General features: G+C 45.9%; 1 protein-coding gene across 5 annotated transcripts in view; it reads left to right on the forward strand.

Moving 5' to 3' along the window:
- Window positions 1-18,980, forward strand: part of MACROD2 (mono-ADP ribosylhydrolase 2) — a 1,296,381-nt gene that overhangs the window by 222,028 nt on the left and 1,055,373 nt on the right. For all 5 annotated transcript variants that reach the window (XM_077316459.1, XM_077316450.1, XM_077316428.1 and 2 more), the window contains one exon: window positions 2,396-2,425. In XM_077316459.1, the coding sequence (XP_077172574.1) occupies window positions 2,396-2,425 (30 nt within the window). The remainder of the gene's footprint in view (window positions 1-2,395; window positions 2,426-18,980) is intronic.

An 18,980-nucleotide genomic window follows, 5' to 3' on the forward strand; every position in this document is an offset into this window, starting at 1 on the left:
AGAGAACCGCACTCAAAGAGTTGTTGTCAATGGTGTTTCATCAGACTGGAGAGAGGTGAGTAGCGGGGTACCTCAGGGTTCGGTGCTCGGCCCGGTACTTTTTAACATATTTATTAATGATCTAGATGAGGGGGTGGAGGGACTACTCATCAAGTTTGCAGATGACACCAAATTGGGAGGACTGGCAAATACTCCGGAAGATAGATACAGAGTTCAACGAGATCTGAACACAATGGAAAAATGGGCAAATGAGAACAAGATGCAATTTAATAAAGATAAGTGTAAAGTTCTGCATCTGGGTCAGAAAAATGAAAAGCATGCCTACTGGATGGGGGATACGCTTCTAGGTAGCACTGTGTGTGAACGAGACCTTGGGGTACTTGTGGATTGTAAACTAAACATGAGCAGGCAGTGTGATGCAGTGGTAAAAAAGGCAAATGCCATTTTGGGCTGTATCAACAGAGGCATCACATCAAAATCACAAGATGTCATAGTCCCATTGTATATGGCACTGGTCAGACCACACCTGGAGTACTGTGTGCAGTTCTGGAGGCCTCACTTCAAGAAGGACATCGATAAAATTGAAAGGGTACAGAGGAGAGCGACGAAGATGATCTGGGGCCAAGGGACCAAGCCCTATGAAGATAGGTTGAGGGACTTGGGAATGTTCAGCCTGGAGAAAAGGAGGTTGAGAGGGGACATGATAGCCCTCTTTAAGTATTTGAAAGGTTGTCAGTTGGAGGAGGGCAGGATGCTGTTTCTGCTGGCTGCAGAGGAAAGGACACGCAGTAATGGGTTTAAACTTCAAGTACAACGATATAGGCTAGATATCAGGAAAAAGTTTTTCACAGTCAGAGTAGTTCAGCAGTGGAATAGGCTGCCTAAGGAGGTGGTGAGCTCCCCCTCACTGGCAGTCTTCAAGCAAAGGTTGGATACACACTTTTCTTGGATGCTTTAGGATGCTTAGGGCTAATCCTGCATTGAGCAGGGGGTTGGACTAGATGGTCTGTATGGCCCCTTCCAACTCTATGATTCTATGATTCTATGATTCTATGATTCTACAGCCATCTCTAGATGTGCCTAAACACTTAGACCTGTGGGAAAAAACAGATGTAAAATAGGCACTAAGCCTTTCTGCTTTCTCTGCATCTTTCGTTAGAGTTTGTCCATCCGCACCCAACAGCGGGCCTATTGCCTCCTTTACTTTACGTTTGCTCCTCATGTAACTGAAAAATCTTTTCTTGTTACAATGGGCTTCCCTGGCCAATCTTAGCTCACTCTCAGCTTTGGCCTTTCTGATGATTGATCTACAGTGCCTAGTAACCTGTAGGTACTCTACAGGTCTCATATTTTTCCAATGCAGCCCCAGCCAGTGGCAGCCGTTCCTACAAATCAGGCATGGTGTGGAGCTGCATTTCCTTTTTGTCCGTCCTGAATGCTCTGTCAATCAATTCCATGAGGTGACCTCCAGAGAGAGCGAGAGAGAGAGAGAGAGAGAGAACAGGCTGTCCATTTTTTTCTCTACCATGATCATTTTTCATGCACCCTGACTTTTCCCCCTTAATCTTTAGGAATGTTTACTGCCTTGATGGCAACAATAGATAATTCAGTAAAATTAGTACATCTTTGTCCTTAGATTTACTACTGGCAGACGAGCCATTGAATCACTGAAAACAATCATTGAAAAAAACGGGCAAGGTTTGAGTCCAGGGGCAGCCTTAAGACCCACAAGATTTTATTCTGGGTATAAGCTTTGGTGTGCAGAGACTCTTCTTCAGTCCTGAAGCAGGTGCCACTGGTCTCAGACTTTGTTCTGTTTAGACGAATATGGTGTCACACGTGATTCTGTCTTTGCATAAGCTTCCATGTCCATGCACACTATGTATCTGATGAAATGTGCATGGGCATGGAAGCTGATTCTCAGAATTAAACTTGGTTGGTCTTGAAAGTGCTACATGACTCCATTTTGTTGCTTCAGAGCAACCTGGTGACTCACCTGAAAGTACCTTAATTGATACAAATGGCACTGACTGCAACATGGCATTTGTCACAGCGTAGAGGTGATTTGTTGTCATTTCATTGTCCAGACTTTATGCATAGATGGTTTTAAGAGGATGCTCTTGGTCTTTTCAAAAGATCTTCAAGGAACAGTCAGGAAAGTGTCTCTTGACTCACCGGCCATTTAAGGTCTTGCCAAACAAAATTGCTTTTTCAGACGTCACTTCCGTTTTTGCAGTGAAGAAAAGATACACATTGTTTTTTTTTCTAAAAACCAATTAGAATACCTAAGGCAAGACAATAACCATTGACCTGGCACATTAAAAAATAACTGTGACGCAAGTTTTAACATTTGAAAAAAATAACACATGTTTTTCTTTGTTGTGTTCTTCCTTAGCTAATTCAAGTCTTCTTGGTGGCGGCGGGGGTAAGTTTGACTTCGTTTTCTCTTAAACACGTGCGTTTTCTGAACAAGGCTGAATTCTATGGGCCATTCCGCACCGGGATCCATGTAGCAAATTGTTTGCTGAACGAAAAATCGCCATTTTAAATAGTGGAATTCGGCGTAACGCATACGTGCCTTTGTAGTGGAATCCAGTTGCGTTTCTATCGTTTCCCACAGGGTTCCGGTCTCTGCAAAAATCGCTAGCCAAGAAGCGCTATTGCTAAGCTGTGTCCCGCCCCTGGCCGTCAAGCAGCCAATGGGTATTTAGCAAAGATATCATGCAAAGTATTTAGGTAAAATGGGTATTTAGCAAAGATATCATGCTCCCAAACAGGAGGGAAAAAAATGGCGATCGCTTCACCGGAAGATCAGAGGAGAGAGCCAGGGGGAGGGACTTTGCAGAAACCGCAACAATGGTAACGCACAGAACTTTCCCACTAGTGTTGCAGATTGGTTGCAGGAGTGTAGCGCTTTCCGAAGGTGAATCCACTTTTTGGGATTTCCCTGAAAGCGCTACAACGAAGCGCTTTTTGCAGATCGGTTTCAGGAGTGTTGCAGATTGTCAACGACATTGTGCATAATGGCAAAACTGTAGCGATTTCAATTAGTAACCATTGTGCTATTTTGGACGAATGCGGAATGGCCCTAAGGATTTTCAGGAAGTTTAGTGAATGATAGGAAATGTGCCAATGCCGAACAATTGCTGTCCGTCTGCTGGTCATGTGGCCGTGCCAGTAGCCTGTGTTATCTTTTGGAAATGCTCTCGCCTAATCTGAAATTCGGGTTTGGAAAGAAATGGCCACCACGGAGGGCGGGAGACTCTCAATCGGCCTGTCTGTGTTGACTGCTGTATCACTTTGGTCCCGCCGTTGTTTCAAGAAACCCGTCAGCCGATCTTTTTGTTTGTCGTAGCGTTTTACTTCCTGTGAACTAGTGAGGCACGAAATAACTCGGCACATAGCAATGTCACTCCTAATATTGCTCAGAGATACAAAACCATCTCCCCCCCTCCTCCCACCCATCATGATTTTGGTCTCAGCATTATAACTCTGAATGTGTATGAGAGTCAGCAGTCAGAGGCCAATTTTGGTATTTCCATTTCCAGTTTCATGGCTCTCTCGGAAAGCTGGCAATATGGGAGGAAGGAGAAATGCTAGGAATCTAGCAAATGCATTGGAATAGGAGTTCTTGCATTTCCGGTCCATTGGCCTCCGTAAAGAGCTTCTTTTGCTTGGGAAAATGATAATTGAAGAATGGCGTGATAGAGGTTTACAGAATTGTGCATGGGGTAGAGAAAGAAGTACTTTTCTCCCTTCCACAAAGTACATCTAGGAACTCAATGAAATTAAGCAGCAGTAAGCTTAGTCTGTTGTTCTTATTTATTTTATTTAGAGATTTCTATACGACCGCCCTTGGACTTTGCCGTCTCTGTTCATAAACAGGAAGAGATAAAAATACATAAAAATACATAAAACAATTCATGTGCAATACAATTTTACAGCTGAACGATGTTAGCACCAACATAAAGTGCTGAAGTGACTCAGTGACTTCCAGGAGCAAATTGGAGGGGAAAGTGGGAGGGGGGAACTAAGGGAGGTGTAGAGTATTTAGCAAAGATATACTGTGTCTTTAAGCAGAGGGAATTTGGCTCCCGCGTTGGAAGTTTTGGTGCCAAGAGAGCCTATATCCATGCAGCTCATTAGTTTCACTTCCATCTGTTGCTTGAGTTGCTGCTACAATAAATGTTACTGTTGCAAAGTGGTGTCCACGATCTATTATAGGGGGATCTGTTATAGGGGGGATGGGAGTGAGGCCTGGCTCTAGCAGACCTCAACCATAGACCTGGCGGAAGAGCTCCATCTTACAGGCCGTGTGGAACTCGGCAAGTTCCTGCAGGGCCGTGATCATAGAATCATAGAGTTGGAAGGGGCCATACAGGCCATCTAGTCCAACCCCCTGCTCAACGCAGGCTTAGCCCTAAGCATCCTAAATCTTTTTCAGGAGCCCATTCCACCAGGCAGGAGCCAGGGTTGAGAAGGTCCTGGCTCTGATTGCAGCTGGTTGGATTTCTTTAGGGCCAGGGATCCTCAGTTGGTTGGTATTGCTGGATCTGAGAGCTCTCTGTGGAACATGATCCTTTTTAAAAATGAACATACTCCATCCAATTCATATGGACAATCACTTTTCCAGAATGGACCAAAGCAACATACCGCATACTTCAGCAATGTTATTTCTAAAAATGTTCTTTAAAACAAATGGTTGCACTTACTTTTAACTGTCACGGGCACTATTCTGGACTTTGAGTTAAAACATGAACCTTGAAAGACACCTGCTCAAAAGCCCAGGTAGAAAGGCGGCCCTTGCCCTGCCTCCTGAAGATATCTAAGCGGGGGCTCCCCCTCACCTCTTCATGGAGCCTGTTCTACAGAGCTGGGGCCACGATGGAAAAGGCCCCGGCTCTGGTCCATGTCAGAAAGGGCACCGTGAGTGGTGGAATCGTCCAGTGATGGCTCCCCGAAGATGGCGCCACAGCCCAGATCTTTTGCCCCAGATGGGAAACAGCCTCCTCACCTTTGGTGACAGGCAGAGAACTGAACCCATTTCGGTAGTGTGGCTTCCTGTTTTTCCTAAAGCCCTCTGCATGTGGCCTAATCCCAGCCATTCAACATAGCACTGTGGGCAGGATGCTGTCTGTTGCCTGTTTTTGACCCCTTAGCAGTTCCTTGTTGAGGTCTCGGTTAATTTAATTAGCGACATCAATTAAGGATTCAGTGGGTTTCTTATTTAAAGACCATTCTACCCTCCCCAGTAGATACGGTTTTGTTCCCTGCATTAATGTGGGCTTTCAGCCATAAATGCAGTGGCTACACAGGACAGTTGATTTGCACCCAACAAGGAAAGTGTTTCTCTGTAGCCTAATGTGTGCGGGAAAGATTGCCAGTCAGGGCCAGAAAGAGTCCGACATCTGCATGCATGGCGGGGGGCTCTGATAAGCTTTATTACCTGCCTGAGGATAAATCAGATAGCTGAAGATTCCCCCTAAGGGTCAGCCCCACGAACTGTGTGGCAAATTATGCCTGCATTTTATGTCAGGAAGCCCTGTAACACATCTCTGACAGAGTGGAAATGCCGTCTGTTCTTTATCAGGAGCTTTCGCGGAGCTCCATTCCCCCTAGGCTTTTTCACACTGTCTGGTAGCAGAGCACAGTTCCTTAAGAAAAATCTGGAAAAGCCACATCTGTGTCCCTGGAGCTTAGAGCCAGTCCTGATGGTCTGTAAGGCAGGTAATTGGCACCAATCTCTGCTCACGTGATTTCTTTGCAAGCCGACCACAATGCTGGCGAGGCAGAGAGTTTCATCTCCTTTGAAATTGCACTTCAATGCTGCGCAAAGCATCTACATATGCTTCTGGTACTCTATGGCAGGGGTAGGCAAACTGTGGTCTCCCAGATGTCCATGGACTACAATTCCCATGAGCCCCTGCCAGCATTTGCTGGCTGGGGCTCATGGGAATTGTAGTCCATGGACATCTGGAGGGTTGCAGTTTGCCTACCCCTGCTCTATGGCGTGAACATCGTTTTTTTTTTTTTTTTGCCGGGATGCAGCATTTTTAAATCTCAACACTGAGCTCCTTTAGCAAAGTCTCAGGGGCGACTTCTTTTGCCGCTTCAGCATTCTGTCAAGGGCAGTTTCCACTTGTTTATTTCTTTCTAATTTTATTTTTATATCGCCCCTCGGTTTACATATTAAGCATGATTAAAATAGGGCGTACATATTAAGCATGATTAAAATAGGGCGGTTTACATATTAAGCATGATTAAAATAGTTTAAAAACAATGTTTTTAACAATGCCAGACTCCTGAACTACAATTCATCAGGGAGTTTGGCCCATTGGGCCCCTGTGTGAGGTTCTTGCCTTGCTCCCCAATGAGCAGACTCTTCAAGTTGAGCAAATCTCTTTATTTAGGAAGGAAATGGCCAGGACACATTCATGTTTGCTAAAACTAAAGATCACTTAGCACTTCCATGTCTATCACCAACCCACACCCTCCTCCTAATCCATCATTTAGGCTCCAAAACCCCAGATATAATCCACCCCCTCCCCCCATGTTCTCATGCCACAGTGGCTGCCAGGCTTTTGGGCTGCCGTCCTCGTGGCCCCCTTGGTCACATCTGTAGTGCCCCCGTCCATACACCCATGAACACGCACCTCTTTCCTGGTGTTAGTTCTAATGCAAATTCAAAACACACTATACTGCCTACAATTCATTATTGGGTGTTGTGCAGCAGCCATATTTTAGGCTGGAAAAAATATGTAAATTCTTTGTAAAAGTCATTTGTAGAAGTCACTTTGGGTTCTCATTGGGGAGAAAGACAAAAGCGGAGTGAGAGAGAGAGAAGCAAGCAATGCAAAACCCCGTGGCCAGGAGCAAGCAAGAGAAGGCATTTCCAGCCTTCCAGAGATGGAGACATTTGGGGGCGGGTTGCCAACCTCAGGTTAAGAAATTTCTTGAGATATGGGGTGGAGCCTGATTTGGGCCCCAAGGGCTCCTGTGGATAGGGCTCCCCCATCACCTGTTGGAATACACTGCAGTCTCCTCTTTTGGAGGGTGCTAAATGGATGGTGGGGGACGGATGTCATTGCCCGAGTTAGGTTTCTCTTCCCTACCACTGGGAAAGGGGGCACGGTCAGCCTCCCCCTCTCCAGCTTTAGACCCTGCCGCCCCATTCTTCCTCCTTCTCATCTCTTTCATGTTCCTTCACTCTCCTCCGCAGGCCTCCTCTCCTCTCACCCGTCAGCTTCTGAGCTCTTGTTCCTGTGTGCTGTGCTTTTTGTCCTCTCTTCATCCCCTGCCTGTTCTGGTCCTGGCCTCCTGAGTCTACATGAACCCCTCCCTTCTCCTCAGCACCTCGTCCTGTTGTCTCACCCTCGGTTATGGCTACCAGCTGCGGCTCATGCCGCTATTGCTGAGCGTGGCCTGCCTGCCTTGGGTTCGAGGCACAGGGAGGCAAGCGGAGCAGTTTCCCAGCCCTGGCCCTGTTAGGGCTGCTGTTCTGCTGCAGGGCCACTGCATCTTGCTTCTGCAGAGCTCCTTTGGGAGGGGAGGCTGCTGGGCAGCATGAACTGGGCCACTGAGCGTCTTGGCTATTGCCGGTGCATCCCTGCAGCCAGTGGTGGGGCTCGGGTGAGTCTGGGGGTCTCATGGATTTTGGGGGGGAGGGGCCAGGGGCCAGCCAGACACCTGGGAAGGACACTCTGAGGAGGAGCTCAGCAGGAATATGATCCCACCTTCTGAAGCTGTCATTTTCTTCAGGAAGCTAAGCATGGTTGAATGGGAGACACCCAAGGGAGTCCAGGGTCACTACTACCCAGAGGCCACCTTGCTATGACTCTTGGCAGGAAAATGGAGTCAGACTGTTGCCCCCAAATTCCTCACGACCCCGCTACTGACCCAGAATTTCTCACCACCTCCTTATTGCCCCCAAATTCCTCATGTCCCGGTTGGATCTTTCCATTGCCCCCATGGGGGGAATAATGCCCACTTTGGGACCCTCTGATCTGTGCAATGGCTATTTCTTTTTACATTATTTTGACAAACCTGCTAGACTTTGTCTGTACTTTTATTAGGCTTCGTCTAGGAGGTTATAAGCAGCACACAACTTACCTGCTACCAATCCTTTTATTATTGCTTGTGTCAACAGTATTTTAGTTGATTTTGGGTGGCTGAGATTTAAAGAATCCTTAGGAGAAGCACAGTCCGGTGGGCAATTGGCTCCACTCTTTTCTCATAGCCACCACGTATCCCTTCCTCCTTCTGACTTGTGTTTAATGTATCAGAAGCAGGGAACTGGGAAAAGTTGACTCCAGCTGAGACCCTGGGTGTGTGCTAAGTCCTGGTGAACCTTTGAACTGAAGTGCCATCAAGTGACAGCTGACTTACTCCAAGCTCACGTGTGGGTTTCAAGGCAAGCGACCTTCAGAAGTGGGTTTCCCATTGCCTGCCTCTGCATTGCCACCCTGGACTTCCACAGTGGTCTCTCATCCAAGTATTAACTGAGGCTGACCCCGTTTAGCTTCCAAAATCTGGCGAGATCAGGCTAGCCTGGAACATACAGGTCAGGGCACTGTGAATTCATGACCTTCAAAACATCCTGTCCTTGACAGCCTTGCTAAGGTCTTCCAAACAGAAGATGGTGGCCTCCTTGACTGACTCAGTCCATCTCCTGTTGATAGAGTCAATCCATCCCTCCCCTTTTCCTAGCACTGTTGTCTTTTCCAGTGACTCTTGTCTTCTCATAATGTGACTACAAATAGTTTAGTCATGTTAGCTTCTAGATTTATACCTTTTAACTCTGCTTTTTTAGCTTCTAATAGCAAAGAGCCAGAGTCCAGAAGCACCTTAAAGACACACAAAATTTGTGGCGGGGCGTATCTTTCATGAGTCATAGCTCATTCCTTCAGACAGATCAAGATGGGTGGCCATGTTAGTCTGTCTGTAGCTGGAGAAAAGAGCCAGAGTCCAGGAGCAACTTCAAGACTAAGAAAATTTGTGGCAGGAGAGGAGCTTTTGTGAATCACTGCTGACTTCTTCGGATAACTTTTTCGCTTCTAGGGAGAGTTCAGGCTTGATATTATTTAGAACCCTCTTATTTGTCTTTTGGGGGAGAAAATTACATATAGTAAATTTCCCAAACCAATAGCACTTCTGTACTGGAAGCCATGTCTCCCAGTGAGACCAGTTCATTGATGAAAACATGCATGTTCTTTGCCTGCCATCTTGCCACAGCTGAGAGCCCGTCTCCTCTCTAGTCAGAGAGTGCTTAAGCACATGTTTACTCTGCCCATTCAAATAAATTCCAAATGTAATCTGGATCGGATCCTTTATTCCCCTTACAGTTTTGTTTGGCTTGGCACATATTATGATAAACTGTTATTGGTTTGCACTCTTCACTGAACAGGAAGGCTCTTTTCGGTCTTGCTGTTTGCTTTCTACTAAGGACAGGGCCCTTGTCATGCTCGTAGCTACTACGGAATCAATAAAGATCAGAGCTTTGATCCGTCACACAGGGAAAGGGCGACATTTTTTCCTTCACACAATTCCAGATATTTTATAGACACATCTAATGAAAGCTGCCTGCGTGTGGGTTCCCCTCCCAGCACTTTCGGAAGATGAAATCCTTTTTTTGCAGGTTGTGCTGACTTAGATATTTCTGTTCTTCGGTTATCTTTGTCAGGAGAACCTCTGTAGCCTCTATCTGTACAAGATAACAAGTATTCCCTGTCTATCCGGAAAGATGGGAAGGCTGATTGTTGTCACCGTATTAGAGGACTAAGTGAGGTTCATCGCCACTGCAGCTGTTCTGTAAAGTCTCTGTTGCCATCCTTGGGTGTTGGTGTATCAGCTGAGTACTTTTACATACATAGTAACACCCTTTCCATGGCAATCCTGAACATGTGAATTTTAGTATATGTATGGCCAAACATCAATAAACTATGCTGTAAGATGTAAGGAGCTGTGGGCCCTGCAGGAACTTTCGACGTTCCGGTCTTGGTCTCCAAACCCCTCGCCATCTCTGTTGCCCTCCTCTGGACACTTTCCAGTTTGTCAACATCCCTCTTCAACTGGAGTGCCCAAAACAGAACACAGTACTCCAAGCGAGGCCAAACCTAAGCAGAGTAAAGCGGTACCATCACCTCCCGTGATCTGGACACGATACTCCGTTTGATACAGCCCAAAATCCCATTTGCATTTTTAGCCACTAAGTCACACTGCTGACTCCTGTTCAATGTATGGCCTACTAAGACTCCTAGATCCTTTTCGCACATGCTACTGCCAAGACTAGTCTCCCCCATCTTATATTGGTGTATTGGGTTTTTCCTACTTAAATGCAGAACTTTACATTTGTCCCTATTGAACTTTATTTTATTCAGTTTTATTCAGTTCATACATTTTATTCAGTTTTATTAAGTTTTTAAATATGTTGAACAACACAGGCCCCAGGACAGATCCTTGGGGTACTCCACGTCACTCTTCTCCAAGAAGATGCTGAACCATTAACAGCACCCTCTGGGTACAATTTGTCAACCAGTTACTGATCCACCTGACAGAATTAGGATCCATACCTCATTTTACCAACTTGATAAAAAGAATATCATGTGGAACCTTATCAAAAGCTTTAGTGAAATCCAGATAAACTACGCCCACGGCATCCCCTTGATCCAGCAAGGTAGTCACTTTCTCGAAAAAAGAGGTAAGATTGGTCTGACATTACTTGTTCTTGAGAAACCCATGCTGAGTCTTAGAAATCACAGCTCTCAGTTCCAGCTGCTCAAGGACTGAGTGTTTAATTATTTGTTCCAAAATTTTGCCAGATACAGATGTCAAGCCAGATACTCCTTTTCCCCTTTCTTCAAGACGGGGACAACATTTGCCCACCTCCAATCATCTGGCACCTCACCTGTTCTCCAAGAAGTATCAAAAATAATGGACAGAGGTTCAGAGATGACATCTGCAAGTTCTTTTAGTACCCTTGGATGCAGTTCATCTGGCTCAGAAGACTTTGTTTCATTTAAAGAAGCTAGGTGTTCGTGGACTGCTCCAACAGTGATCTGGCTTGCCGGGGTTGATTCCCCACTAGGTGTTTGTGGACTGCTCCAACAGTGATCCTAGGTCACCATTCCCGTTTAGTTCATGTTCTTGACAATATGCTACTCTAGTAGGAAGGGTCCATGTGAGAAAGTGCATCTGCCTACCCTTGATGGTATGCAGCTCCTAGTGACTCACTCCACCAGGAACCTGGATGTGATCCTGGATGCTTCCTTCTCAATGGAAGCTCAGGTCATAAAAGTAGTGTGGCTGGCATTCTATTATCTCCGCCAAGCCAAACTACTAGCACTATACCTGGGCCCAGAACATCTAGCCACAGTGATTCATGCGATGGTCACCTTTAGACTGGGCTTCTGTAACTCGCTCTATGCAGGCCTTCATCCAGAAACTACAGCTGGTCTAAAACGTAGCGGCCAGGGTCCTCACAGCAACACCATGGAGGGCTCACATTCGCCCCATCCTCCATCAACTACAGTGGTTGCCAGTTGAATTCCGGATCAGGCTAAAGGTTCTGGTAATTACCTTTAAGGCCGTATGCGGTCAGGGCCCAGTGTACCTGAGTCTACCTCCCTGCCTATGCCCCTCAGAGAGCTTTATGCCCCGCCACCACCAACCGGCTAATGATCCCTGGTCCTAAAGAACCATGCCTAGCTTCAACCAGGGCCAGAGCCTTCTCTGTCCTGGCCCCCACCTGGAGGAATGAGCTCCCAGAGGAGATCAGGGCCCTGATAGAGCTAAAAACAATTACGCTGGGCCTGCAAAAGGGAGCTTTTTCGCCAGGCATCTGGTTGAGGCTGAGTGAAACCAGTAACATCCATGGGGCCCCTGCTCTCCCCTTCCCAGAAATCCACTCATATGTTCTGCTCTGGACATGTTTGCCCTATTACAGTCTGTTACCTCTGTTAGAGTTTTAATGTTAATATTATTATTGTTGTTATGAAAAACTGAGCTCCATATACAATGTCCACCCTCCAAAGCAGCCGTTTTCTCCAGGGGAACTCATCTGTGTCGTTGGTTCTTATATGCTGCTTTTCTCTACAGTCGCTTTCCCTTTCCTCTCCCCACACCCTGTGGGGTAGGTGAGGCTGAGAGAGCCCTGATATTCCTGCTCGGTCAGAACAGCTTTATCAGTGCTGTGATGAGCCCAAGGTCCCCCAGCTGGCTGCATGTGGGGGAGTGGGGAATCAACCCCGGCTTGCCAGATTAGAAGTCCACCCTCCTAACCACTATACCAAACTGGCTGAAGTTGCAATTAGGGCTGGGGGCTTCGGCGGCCAAAGCAGGCGTTCCAGCCCGAAGTAGCCGGCACCGCTGGCAGCTTTGGGTGAGAATGGTCACTTTGGCGGCCGAAGCGCCCAACCCTAGTTGCAATGGTGGGAAATCTCCAGCCTTCTCTACACATTGGCATCCCCCGCTTGTAGAGAAGGAGGCCAGTCAACGCTCTGCAGGAAGTTAAGGCTTCACAGTAACAATTCCATGATGGGACTCCCCACTGTGTGCTTGTATGATGACCCATGATGAAATAGGATTGAGTGGACATGCGGCAGTGGTTGGAGCAGTGGACTGGATGTCAGAAGACTCAGGGCCAGGTCCTTGCTTGACATGAATTCTACTAGGCCAATTCTGCCTTGGGCCAATTGCTCTTTCTGTAGGTAGCCTACCTCTCAGGGTTATTGTGGGAATAGGACAGAGGACCAAGTACGCCATTCAAAGGGCCTTGGAAGGGGGCTGGGCTAAAAAGGTAGCAAGCAGAATGTTTCCCTGTGGTTTTGGAAAGCAATGCAATGTCCACTCGTGATAGGTTGCAGGTTACATTATTGTACACAATTTGGGGGGAAATTTGCTGATGCAACTTTTTTGATGACAGGTCAGATTCATTAGCATTAGAAAATTGCAAGCCTGGGATCATTGTTCAAGTTACTATCAGCATGTAAGATACCATGAGCAATTAATCACAGTGCAAATTTCATCTTCAAGCATGTCAGCTCCCTTTGCCCTTGGGAGCAAGTCTTTAATGAATGAGAGGCACGTGATTTCAGCTTCAGGATTCGTAGTTTTAGCGCAAAAAAAGGAAGGAAAAATAAAGAAGGGGGAGGGGTGCCAGTTCATAATAGTTGCTCAAACCCCTCGGGAGGTCTGTTTGCTTCACTTCATTTGGACCCCACCTTTCTCCCCATTGGGAACCCCCAATAGCCTACTCCCTGCTTCTTTTCTCTTTTTTATCCTCAGAGCAGCCCTGTGAGGTAGGTTCCTCTGAGGGTCATTGGCTGTCGTGCAGGCAGGGATTTACCCTTCGGTCAACCAGGTCATAAGCCAGCAGCACTAACCACTGCACAGCAGCCCCTCTCCCTATATCGATGGGGGTGACATGGCGCCTTTGTGCCACATGGGGGGAAATATATACACCAGAGGTAGTCAAACTGCGGCCCTCCAGATGTCCATGGACTACAATTCCCAGGAGCCTGGGAATTGTAGTCCATGGACATCTGGAGGGCCGCAGTTTGACTACCCCTGATATACACGATGTGTTAAAATGAGATACCCAAGGTATAGTTATGTGATGTAGTAAGAAAATGTTGCGCAGATTACATGGAATATCATTGCCTATCTTACCTTGCAGCACTCATTCAAATGGCAGTTATAAAAAATGAAAGACGATTATTTAAATTCTCAATTAGGACCTCCCAATAAATAAAAACTCCCTCAAATGTAGCTCCAGATGGTTGTGAAAGTTGGACGATGAACACATCAGACAAGAGAAGAATCAGTTTGTTTGAATTCTGGTGCCGGAGAAGGCTTCTGAGGGTTCCATGGATAGCAAAAGTCACAAACAAGGAAACGCTTCAGCACATAAAGCCTGATCTATCACCCACAGGCAAAATCACGAAACTCCGGCTCACTTACTTTGGCCATATCATGCGATCCAACTCAATGGAGAAAGCAATTATGCTAGGATTGGTCAGTAGGAAAAGGAAACCAGGCCGACAAAGAACCTGGTGGTTAGAGATGATCAAAATGGACACTGGGCAGAACATTACAGAACAAAGAGAAGTGGTGCAAGATCGGAAAACGTGGTGACAGTTGCCCCATAGGATCGTCATGAGTCAGACTCAATGAAATGGCTAACATCATCATCAAACAATCAGCTACCTCCTTAGCCATGCCTGGAAACGGTGACCAGGGAGCTCCTCCACCAGGTGTTTGGTAAAGGCAGTCTGACCTAATAACATCTGCTGGCCCACACACATTATCAGAACCTAAGCCGACCTCCCACAGGTTTATATTAGACTTTATAAAAGTTACTATTGTATTATAAGTTGTTATCATCCCTGTTCAGCTGGGAACCCACTGTTGTGACTGTTATTTCATTGTTGGTCTGATGATTCTATGAAGAGATGACTTCAGATGATTCTATGATCTGTTTTCTTCTGATGATTCTATGCATATTCTTCACGTTTAATGTAAACCGCCCTGTGTCTCATGGGAGGGCGACATAGAAATTAAATGAAAATAAATAAATGAATGAAGGAAGGAAGGAAGGAAGGAAGGAAGGAAGGAAGGAAGGAAGGAAGGAAGGAAGGAAGGAAGGAAGGAAGGAAGAAAGAAAGAAAGAAAGAAAGAAAGAAAGAAAGAAAGAAAGAAAGAAAGAAAGAAAGAAAGAAAGAAAGAAAGAAAGAAAGAAAGAAAGAAAGAAAGGATCAGCAAGTATATTGGCAACTGCAGTTGGGAGGGTATATTTAACTTCTTTGAAATCAAAGTTGAAATGACTATTTGGAGAATTAAGATGACAAGGATTACAGTGAGGGTCCTGTCCTGTTCCAGAACTCTGGAGCGCATGAGCACATTTAAATTTTAACTAGTAATGTTCAATCGGACTTTGATGGTAAATTGCCAGCTGCACCTTTGAACATTAAATTTGTTGATCTTTTATTGAATGCTTTGGGAAATGTCACATTGATTTTTAAAAGGCGGTCCAGGGAAGTTAGCCTTGTGTCCGTTCTGATTAAATCAGGAGAAAAGACAGGATTATTATGGATACTGAGGAACAAGCCCTGCTGAGGGAAAAATCAGAATTGTTTTTGTAAAGGGAAGTCATGCTTTGCTAAGGGAGGGGCTGTGGCTCAGAGGAAGAGCCTCTTTTTGACATGCAGAATATCCCAAGTTCATTCCCTGGCATCTCCAGTTCAAAGGCCCAGGTGATAAGAAAGGCCCCTGTCTGAGAGCTTGGAGAGCCACTGCCAGGCTGAGTAGATGATACTGACCTTGATTCAAGGGCCTGATTCAGTACTTGGCTGCTTTATGTGATCATGTGAAACTTTATTAGTTGGAATTTCAAAAGACTTTTGACAGGGTCCCTCACCAAGAATCCTGAGTCATGGGATAAGAAGGTAGGCCCCCTTATGGGTTACAATTAGCCTAGCAGCAGCGCATAGAAGTGCATAATTGTCATAAAGGGGGGAGGTAAGTAGAGGAGTCCCACTAGAATCAATATTGAGACAGCTGCTTCAGTTGCTGTTAAATGATCTGGAATTGGTGACGTGGCCAGATTTGTAGATGATACTGAAGTATTCTGGGTGGTAAATACCAAAGCAGTTTGTCAATAGCTCCAAAGTGGTATCTCTAAATTGAATGAATAGGCAACAACATTCATTCATTCATTCATTCATTCATTCATTCATTCATTCATTCATTCATTCATTCCACAATTCCGCAGGGCCTGCAAAAAGGAGCTCTTCCACCAGGCATTTGGTGGGGCTGGCTGAGCCATAACACCTACAGGTGCCCCCCCAGACTGAGGGAACGAACCGACTGAGGGATTGTCAAGTTATTGTTGAAGTGCCGTTCTAATTGTTCCAGTTGATATGTTGTTGTTATTGTTATATTGATTTTTGATATTGATTTTGATAGTGTTCTATGTGAATGTTCAAAAATGTTTTATGAAAACCGCCCAGAGCCGTAGGGAAGGGCGGTATAAATTAACAAACAAACAAACAAACAAACAATATTTCTTGATCGCCGTTCCCAGGCGGTTTACAGTAAAATGATAAAATCACATAAAACAGAAGAAAAAATATACAATCCTATGCACTGTTGATAAAACTAGTCTAAACATCCCCTCCCTTCTTTGCACCGCAGCCATCCACAGCCCCCAACCACCGTCCCGTGGGGTAACTCCTGCCCGGATGACTGGCAAATAGGGCCTATATAGAGAGGGACCTGATCTTCTTAGCCTGGCCTCAAGCAAATGCTTGGCTACAGGCCCTGCAGAACTGTAATATTTCCATCAGGACCCTTAGCTCTTCCAGGAGATCATTCCACCAGGCTGGGGCCAGGAACAAAAAGTCTCTAGTCCTGGTTGAGGCCAGGCATGCCTCCTGGGGGCTAGGGACCACTAACCGATTCAATTTCTCAGAGTGAAGAGCTCTGCTGGTGGCATAAGGAGGCAAGCGGTCCATCAGACATGCAGGGCCCAGGCCATGGATGGCTTTAAAGGTAAGAACCAAAATCTTGACCTTGATCTGGAAGCTAATGGGTAACCAGTGCAGCTGCCTCAGCACTGGTTGGTTATGAGCCCTCCGAGACGACTGTGTGAGGACCCTAGCAGCTGCATTCTGGACCAATTACAATTTCCAGGTCAGAGATAATGGAAGGCCAGTGTAGAGTGAGTTACAGAAATCTAGTCTTGAAGAGACTGCTGTAAGGATCACAATGGCCAGGTGTTCTGGCGACAGCTAGCAGCCTCTTGGAGAAGATGATAAAACGCCACTTGGGCTACCTTCATGATCTGAGCATCCGGAAAAAGGGAGGCATCAAATATCACCCCTATATTCCTGGTGGATGGTACAGTGGTAAGCTGCACCCCATCCAGGAAGGGTAAACGTGTTTCCTTATCCTTCCCACATCCACCCAGCCAGAGGACCTCCGTCTTGGAGGGGTTGAGTTTCAGGCAAATCTGCCTGAACCATCAAGAGACTGCTTCCAAACATCTGGCAAATGTGTCCGGGGGGGGGGGGTCCGGCTGGCCATCCATTAGGAGAGAGAGAGTTGGGTGTCATCCGCATACTGATGAAAGCCCTCTGTGTCAGATTCTGGAGGAAGGAGACCAGTCACTTCAAGGCTGTCCCCGTAATCCCCGTCCTGGCGAGGCAGTATGCTAACAACTTGTGACAGACCACATCAAATGCGGCCGATAGATCTAAGAACACAAGGATAGGCGAACCGCCCCGATCCACCTGCATTTCTGTGTAGAGAAATGTAAGGCAATGCACACTGGAGCAGAAATCCTAACTTTAAATACATAATGTTACAGTCTGAATTGGCAGCCATTAAGGAAAAATGATTTTGGGATTATAGTGGATAGCTTAATAAAATATCTATTATGTGTGCAACAGTGATTAAAAGGAAAAAATCTTTGCTCGGGTTTATTGGAAAAGGGATTGGAAGACAGCCTTATTCTCTCTGACATGCCTATTTAAAGTAACCAGCAGTAACCTGGAGGCATTTCTAGTAAGGATGGCTGCAGCCTTTGGGGATCTTGCATGGCTATTGGCTATAGCATTTTAGTTGTATTGGGAGAAGACAGGAGGAGTCACTGAAAAGGACTATCATGCTCGGAAAAGTTGAAGGCAACCAGAAAAGAAGTAGACCCAACATCATGTGCATTGACTTAATCGAGGAAGCCACAACCCTCAGCCTGCAAGACCTTAGCTAGGCTGTGAATAATATGAGTTTATGGAGGAAATGGGTTCATAAGGTCACACATACTGCACTTCCAATCCACTTCCAGAGCAGTTTACAACTGGATTTTGTTTTGAAACAGCAGAATCTGGTTGCGAATGATCACAAAAGTGCTTTCACAAGAGTGAAAGTGCATTATAACAGCGTGTGAAAGTGCCAAGATCATTGCAGCAGAATGTTGCTTTTAAATGTTCCAGACCTGCCTGAAACAATCTTTTTCCTTGAGTGCAAAGCCTAACATCCCACAGCTGCTGGCTGATTTTTAGTTTACTTCAGTTTATGGGTTTTTCTAAATTCAATTTGCTCTTGTTCACTTTTTCAAAGGAAACCCTCTTGTTCTTGCCTGTTTACCTCATTATCCCTTGGTCAGCCATCCAGGCTGCTCTGCGTGTGTGTTCCTGTTCCTGTTCCTGTTCCTTCCTACCAGGCCCAGATTCCATCCCTTCAAAGGGCTTTGACCTCCTGCTGGGAACTCCAGTGCAGTAGGGCGGGTGGGAAAAAATCCTGCAGAGTGCCATCCTGCCCCCAGGAATGCTGACTGGAAGATTGCCTCCTGGGCCTGCTGAGTGTTGTGCAGAGAAACAGGAGCAAATGGGGTCCCTGAGAGGCCATAGTTCTCCACGCACGCCCTGCACAAGCTAAACAGGCCCTTCCCTGATGAAAGATTTAGGTGGGTCTCCATATTGGTCTGAAGAGCAGAACAAATTTTGATTTCAGTGGCAGCCTTAAAACCAACCAAGTTTTATTCAAGTTATGAACTCATACCTGGAATAAAACTTGGTTGATCTTAAAGTGCCACTGAACTCACCAGTTTTAGAACAAGATCTTGGTTTTGTGAAGATTAGAAATCACAGGAGCAGCATTTAGAAATTCAGCCTTTCAGTGAAGCAAGCATTTTAAGGGGAAAACATGCTGCTATTTTAGCCTTAACTGGATTAGGAAGCACCATCTAGCAGGAGCGTCTGAGAGAGGCCCTGCTAATTAAAGGAAAAAATGAGAAACACTAGAAATTAATTCCTTGATTAAAAAAGCAGATTGGAGAACACAGATAAGCGTGTTGAAGGCACCTTCCCCCCCAAACCAGTAAGCTCTGTATTAAGAAGAGATCATGACTTTGAAAAGATCAAGAAAGGATTGTTCAGGTGTAGAATTAAATAGGCGATTGCAGAAAGAAATGGATTTCAAATCTT

Source organism: Paroedura picta, chromosome 1 (genome assembly GCF_049243985.1).
Source record: "Paroedura picta isolate Pp20150507F chromosome 1, Ppicta_v3.0, whole genome shotgun sequence".
NCBI lineage: Eukaryota > Metazoa > Chordata > Lepidosauria > Squamata > Gekkonidae > Paroedura > Paroedura picta.